This window comes from Lolium rigidum, chromosome 1, assembly GCF_022539505.1.
Source record: "Lolium rigidum isolate FL_2022 chromosome 1, APGP_CSIRO_Lrig_0.1, whole genome shotgun sequence".
Taxonomy (NCBI): Eukaryota; Viridiplantae; Streptophyta; class Magnoliopsida; order Poales; family Poaceae; genus Lolium; species Lolium rigidum.
Genome location: NC_061508.1, coordinates 155,118,638 through 155,125,985, shown reverse-complemented (window position 1 = coordinate 155,125,985; position 7,348 = coordinate 155,118,638). Strand labels below are relative to the sequence as shown.

The window sequence follows — 7,348 nt, the reverse complement described above, 5'->3', positions numbered from 1 at the left end:
CCGCCCACTCACCCCGGTCTGCAGAGCGGAGCGCTTTGGTTCCATGGCTGAGGCTGCGATTCCTTCCATCACGCTGCATGACATAGCGTCTGCAACATTCAAAGTTATGCTTCGGTTTCTGTACACGGATGTCTTGCCTGGAGATAACGAGCTTGGGCGCTCTCCTGTTGCGATGTTTCAGGATCTACTTGCGGCGGCCAACCGTTATGCGCTGGACCGTCTGAAGCTTATGTGTGCTGACAAGCCATGAGATAAATTTACGGTACAACCTTAGCGTGCGCTGACACTTAAAGCTGTCCAGAGTTGAAAGGTAAGTGCTTTGACTTCTTTGAGGTGGAGAAAAACTTCAAAAAAGCCGTGTTCACTGGACCTGACATAGCACGATGCATATATATATGCATAGTTTAGGCTTCCAACCATTGCTTTTGTATGTCATGTCCTGAAGCTGGGTTGTACTTAATACCTTTGCGATGTTTAGTTTTGCTATGCTAATGTATAGTTCACAAGATTGTAGTACCTAGCTATCTAGTCTTGGCCTCATGAGATATGATCAGTATAAGCAATTTGTTTCTACTATTTAATCATCTGAGAAACCAGCGGGCCCAGATGTGTGACCACAAGATAACACTGAATCACCTCAAAATGCAAGACACCCCTTCATACATCTTTGTCTTCCTGACATGTTTTTTTTTTTTTTTTTTTTTTTTTGCATTGATTGAGGGCATGACCTCTCTGATACGTAATGTAATGGGTTTCTTGTTAAATGTGATTAGCTTCTTTGAATCGTAGCAATTTGAATGTTTATGCTTGCAGGTGGAAGAGCCGAGTAGGATTTGAACATTTCTTGCTTGTACCAAATTAGTTTTCAAACTTTTAGCAGCTTTGATTATTTGTAAATGTAAAATCAAATTTCTTCTCCTTAATTTGTGTCTTAAAACATTTTTTTTTGAGAAATTTCATACTGCGGGTTGAGTTGTTCAGTTGCTGTAACTTTCTTGTTAAATGTGTCTTCTTCGAATCCTAGCAATATGGATGCTTATGCTTTCAAGTGGAAGAATCAACTAGGCAGTGAAAATTTATTGCTTGTACCAAATTTGTTTTAAGATTTTAGAAGATTCGAGAATGTTTGGATGTAACATCCAATTTTATGTCCGCAGTTTCTGTGTTTCAAAAAAGTGTCATGTTGTTGAGTTATTCAGGTGTTCTAAATTGAATTCCTGACATGCATAGTATTCTGAATCTGCTGAAGGTCCTCACCAGCCATATGGAAGAGCAAAGAAAAGCAAATACTCTTCTACTCCTTCCGTCTAAAAATAGGTGTCTCATATCTAGATACTGATAAATGAAACATCACTCTTGGGGACGGGAAGAAAACTCCTTTTTGGCATGCACCTTGGCTAGACGGAACAAAACCCATAGATGTGGCACCATTAATTTACGAGAGCTCCAAGAGAAAGAATTGGAAGGTGGCGCAAGCTCTTCACCAAGATGCTTGGATTGCCAAGATTGACCTACAACGCACCTTCTCCTTAGACCATTTCATGCAATTTGTGGACCTATGGACGCGGCTTACTACCATACATCTCAACCCCGGGGTGAGCGATGAGATTTCTTGGAAACTCACGGCAAATGGCCTCTACTCCACCAAATCGGCCTATGAGATGCAATTCTTCGGCTCCACCACATCCCCTTGAACAAGATGGTTTGGAAGGCTTGGGCACCGCCTAAGATCAAATTTTTTGCTTGGCTTGCAAATCAAAATAGGCTTTGGACGGCCGACCGGTTGGCGAAGAGAGGGTGGCCAAATTGCGGCCCTTGCCCCCTATGCAAACAATGTGTGGAAACCGTTGACCACCTCTTCGTCCATTGCCGCTTCACTACTCTCTTATGGACCGCCATCAAGCAATGGTTGGGTATATCCGAAGACGTCCAACATGATTCGACAAACTTCACCATCTCCGAATGGTGGCAATTCATGGCGGGGGGAGCGCCAAAAACCGCAAGGCCATGGCTTCCATCACCCTCCTTGTTTCTTGGGAGGTGTGGAATGAGCGTAATGATAGGGTCTTCCGCAACAGAAATGCTCCATTTGATGTAGTTTTTGATAGAGTTAAGAGAGAGGCTAGGCTTTGGGTTATTGCGGGCGCCAAAAGGTTGGGCGGAATGATGCCGGGAGAGTAATCCCTTGTAATTCTTTTGCATGTACTTTCATGTTAAACTTCTTCACTTAATCAATAGATTGGGGCAAAGCTTTTGCCCCCGTTTCAAAAAAAAAAAAAAAAAAATAAAATAAATGAAACAGCATCGGTGTACATCGGTTATTTACACTTTGAGTCCATCGCCATATTAACACAGTTTCCTTCCCTAGTACGTAAGATACTGCTTCAGCAAAAGAAATAGAAGGATTACACGACGACAGAGTTTTTTAACCATCATTTCCTCCAGTTTTTTTAGTTCAATGTGTATTTTCTTTTCCTCGTTTTAGGCTCGTCCCAGATTGCACAGCAGGTCACCCAGCAACACCTGCTTCATTCTCAACACCCAGCATTCAGTAGTTTCCAGATATCCAAGAGCACTTTGCAAATTATTAAAAATCATTGCATAATTCCATCCCACAGACCATCATTTGTCTGAACGTATTTCGGATTTTTCATTTTCTTTATTTGACATGGGATTTGTCGGTTCTAAGAGTTCAGAAAGATTAACGTGCCATGACCGTGGCCGCAGAGAAGCCAATAGGCCAAGTCATGACATGGGCTGTCGTTAGTACTGGGCTAAGGCTCGGTGGACTACTCGGGGAGCTTTATAAAGGAAAGCAATTTCTGTCCCTGACGGTGACCTGCACGGACACGGACACCTTATCCGTGTCGGATAGGGAAAAGGTATAGTCCAGCCCACATATATACTATATGTGCTTCTGCTCACGTGGAAATATCAAGGGGCTGTGTTGAGCTCGGGATCAAGGCTCTTCAAAATTTGCTTGCGCAACTCGACGGCATCACTGGTCGTCGGCGAAGAGAGTAGGCGACGACAGGGGACTCGCGCGGAGGGTGCGTGAGCGGAGCGGCCGGCGGCTCATCAGCAACGATCGCCTCCACTGCGAGCCAGTGAGTGCTTCCCTCCTCTTCGGTTCCTTCAACTTAGTTTGCAGTCTTTCAACTCGTGTACTGCACATTGTTATTTTGGCGGTAAATTAAAAGGTTGCTGTTTGTTAAAATTGTTCAGTGAAAAAGCGGGCTAAGACGGCCGAGCCGGAGACGCAGACAACCATTGTGGGATCAGCCGTCGTCCAGTTCAGAGTAGACTACCAGCAAGCCAAGCAATGTCCCGTCGGCAAGGCTGTCCACTCCGACATCATCTCCGCCGGGGGACACCTCTGGCGGATCGAGTGCTACCCGTGTGGGGACACTGAGGAGAACGGGGGCAGGTATCTTTCCATCTTCCTTAGGAAAAAGAGCAAATCCAGAAACATCACGGCCATCTTCGAGGTCTTCCTTGCGGATGGTGACGGCAAACCATCCAAACCATCGTCCTATGCGGAACCAAAAAAGGTATATGGATGTTTCGAATTTGACAACGACCAAGGCGACACGGGATGGCGTGAGTTCCACTATAAATCATACCTGGATAAATTTGTGATTGAGGGACACATCACATTTGTATGCTCCATCATGGTCATCGATAACAGCCCTATTCCCGTGCCGCCTTCGGACATCGGGACCCATCTTGGCCGCCTACTAGATCACGCCGACGGGACGGACGTGTCATTTGTCGTCGACGGCGAGACGTTCCTCGCTCATCGGTGGGTGCTTGCCGCCCGCTCACCAGTCTTCAGGGCGGAGCTCTTCGGCTCCATGACCGAAGCTACAATGCAGTCCATCACGCTGCATGAAATGGCGCCTGCCACGTTCAGGATTATGCTTCGGTTTATGTACACTGACGGGTTGCCTGGAGAAGACGAACTTGGTGATTCTCCTCTTGAGATATTTCAGGACCTACTAGCCGCAGCTGATCGATATGCACTAGACCGACTGAAGCTTATGTGCGCCCAGAAGTTATTGGATCATGTGACCGTAGATACGGTTGCAACTGTCTTAGCTTGCGCTGAGACTTACAACTGTCCAGAGCTGAAGAACAAGTGCTTAGATTTCTTTGCGGTGGACAAACATTTCAAGAAGGCAGTGTTCACTGATGGCTTTGTAATGCTGATGCAGAAATTTCCAACAGTTACTGATGCGCTGAGAGATAGGGTTGGGACATAACACGACAGGATACATCAACACTTTCTGTAAAATCAGTGATATACAAATGTGTCGCTATGAGATAAAACTATATCATGTAGAAATCTAGAGTATTAATTGTGCATTGCGTGAGAGCAAGACCGCTCAATTCAGCAGGTTTTCTTGTTAACGCCTTAACGGCAGTGGCGGAGCCAGGAATTGAACTGAGGGGGGTCGAAACCAAGCTCTAAAAAAAATTTCATAAAAAAGAGCAAATGTATTCAATAAAAGAGGTCCAAGCAGATTCAATTTGCATATTTCATCAACTACAACAACAAAATGACTATAAAAAACAAGAACACCAAAATAGAGCTACATTTTGATAAGATAGTATCATACCATTAAGTTGCCTCCTTGTCGGGGGGCAGACGGGCAGGGCCGACCAGCCGAGCAGAGGCCAGGCGATTGAAGTCGGAGATGGGGATGAGCTGAGGCGTTGAGCAGGGGGAGGCGACTGGAGACGAAGGCGGCGGCGGCGGGCCAGCGAGGAAAGGCGTGGTGGCCCGGCGGGGAAAGGCGGCGGGCCACCGAAACGGCGACGACAACACCGACCTCCTCGACCTGACCAGGGATGCCGAAGCCCTAGCTGAAGCGGAGAAGGAAGCAGAGGAGGAGCGGGCGGCCCATGCGGCGGTCGACGCCGAGATGGAACAACTCAGGGTGGCGACCGCCGCAGTCGCAGAGGACTCCGACTCCGACATATCATGGTCTTTCGATGACCCTGATGCGCCTACCCCGGAGGAGAAGGCGGCAGGGAAGAGGGCTATAGTTGTTGGGGGGATGACCCCCGGTATGCAAAAAGCATGCCAAACCGGATGGTTTGGACTATCAAGATACCGGTTTAAAGGCTGTTCCGGACTGAGAAGCTAGGCTTTTGGCTAAGTGAAACTATACCGGTATCCCAGGAGGGGTATACCGGAATGAGCTAAGAAGGTACCGGATTACCGGTACAAGCTACACTGTAGCACGTCGGCAAGACTGGTCAAAGATTCTCTAAGGAGCTAGAGGACAAAGATGAGCGAAGCACTTCAGCTTTAATCGAAGCTCTGAGGAAAAAGCAGATGGTGACATAAAAGGTGCCGGAGGATGTCACCGTCCCTGATTAAAGACATGCCGGCGTCACTGGTAACCAAAGAGGCTTTGTAAAGTAGTTTGTCTAGTCAAAGATGCCATTAGGGTTTCCTAGGGTTTCTTCTTCTGTAAGCCACCCTCTCCCCTATATAAGGAGAGGGGGCATACCCTAACGCGGGTGAGCTCTACATTGTATCCAGAAACCTGTAACCTTACATGATCAAGAAATAGAGAGATCTAGAGGTGAAGTTGTTCTTGTGTTCTTCTTCCTGTACCTCTGGCCAAGGCCAAGTTCATCAGGAATCCATCCAGAATCCATTCCATCTTTACCAAAACCCTCCCCCGAATCCTCTAGCGCTCATTCGGCCCCAACTTAAGCCATCCCATGGCATCTGTCTGTTCACCACGACAACAATAGTCGAGTCCTTCGAGACGCTCAAGGACGACGCCGCCAACGCGAGGTTGCGGCAGTGCCTGCTAGAGGACGCGGTAGCGCACCGAGCCCTAGCGGCCGCATGGGAGGCGGCGGAGAAGCAGACGAGAGAGCGACGCAACGACGGGGCCGGCCCGTAAGGCGGCAGCAAGTAGTTTAGGCTTCTAGAACTACTTTGTATGAATGTACTAGGTTTCTATGATTTCTATATATATTGCAAATGTTAAAAAAAATGGGTCACCCCGATGAGGCACACCCAGACGCAAACGGACGCGCGAACAAAATATGTCCGCGGAGCGACGCAAACGGATGCTCGCGACCACTTTTAGACGTCCGAAATGCATCGCCCCGTTAGAGATGTCTTAGGGTCGATTATTTTTCCCCAATTTTTGAGCCGGGTCGACTGACCCTCCTCGACCTGGTGGTGGCTCCGCCAATGCTTAACGGTGTCAGTTTCTTTGAATCTTAGCATTTGGTTTGTTGTGCTTGGAAGCGGAGCAAATACCCGGCACTAAACATTTTGTGTAGTCTAAATTAATTTTAGCAGATTTGAGTATATGAGGTGGTATATGAGTGAACATCAAATTGGCTTCCATAATTCATCTGTTTTGACTGGCACCGGATTGTGAAGCTTATAAGGTGTTGTAAATATAATTACTGAGTGAGTTGCAATTGCTCTCAGTTTTTAAAATCCATTATGAAAGTCAAACAGTCATTTAGCTCGGGGGCTAAACGCTCTATTCGCAATAGTAAATCCACCAGATTCTGAAACATAGATTCCCAACGCTCTTTGACATCGCGGCTAGTAACTAGGCGGGGTTGGTTGCCAAAGTGAGGCCTGGGAATGCTGGATAATTAGACACAATTTTCATGATTAATTCCAGAATATTAAGCATGACGACAACAACTACTAACATGTGAAACTCGAACATACTAGATGCATTAATCAACAGGGCAAACGATACAACATCCATCACTAAACAGATCGAGATATGTCGCACGTACCGATCTGGTGGAGGTGGCGGTGGAGGTGTAGCAAGTGAAATCGCAGCAGTAATGTTGTTGATGACAACGTTGTTGACGACGGGTACGATGGGTCAAAGTAGACGGCGTCGAAAACGATGGTAGGCACCGGCTTGGACGGAAGACGACCCGTGATGAAGAGCTTGAGCAGTCGCGCAGAGCGCTTCCCAAAAACCTAATTCGCCCACTTCCGTTCAGGACCGCAAAGGCGAGCGGTTCCGGAGACCTGCTCTCCCGTTCGCCGGTGCACATCGGTGGGCGAGATGGAGTAGGCTACGATGGCGGCGCAAGCAGAGAGAGGTGGAAACCCTAACTCGTGTATATGATGTGTTTCTGTGGTAGCCGGGCAAGAGATTATATAGGCTCGGGAAACCCTAGGCAATGTGGGCCATGCCCATGTCGCACGAACGTTTCGAGTCGGTTACAGATAGCCCACGATCCGGGAGCGACCCGAACCGACTAACTGCGATCTGTTCGTCTAGGACTATGTTCGTTTTCCTGAACTGCAAAAAGAAAGGAAAGTCTCACCTCGAGGCTCAAT

The 7,348-nt window shown here is 47.4% G+C and overlaps 1 protein-coding gene across 1 annotated transcript; it reads left to right on the top strand.

Moving 5' to 3' along the window:
• The first annotated feature begins 2,711 nt into the window (after nt 1–2,711).
• Nucleotides 2,712–4,262, top strand: LOC124652695 (BTB/POZ and MATH domain-containing protein 1-like). Its single transcript, XM_047191736.1, has 2 exons — nt 2,712–2,882; nt 3,234–4,262. The coding sequence occupies exons 1-2, from the start codon at nt 2,712–2,714 to the stop codon at nt 4,260–4,262; spliced, it is 1,200 nt and encodes a 399-aa protein (XP_047047692.1).
• Nucleotides 4,263–7,348: the final 3,086 nt, after the last annotated feature.

Excerpts from the sequence above, each read along its gene's own strand:
- LOC124652695 (XM_047191736.1), top strand. The coding sequence starts at position 2,712 with ATGACCGTGGCCGCAGAGAAGCCAATAGGCCAAGTCATGACATGGGCT. Across the intron at positions 2,883-3,233 it reads CCGTGTCGGATAGGGAAAAG|CGGGCTAAGACGGCCGAGCC; the intron begins GTATAGTCCAGC and ends TCAGTGAAAAAG.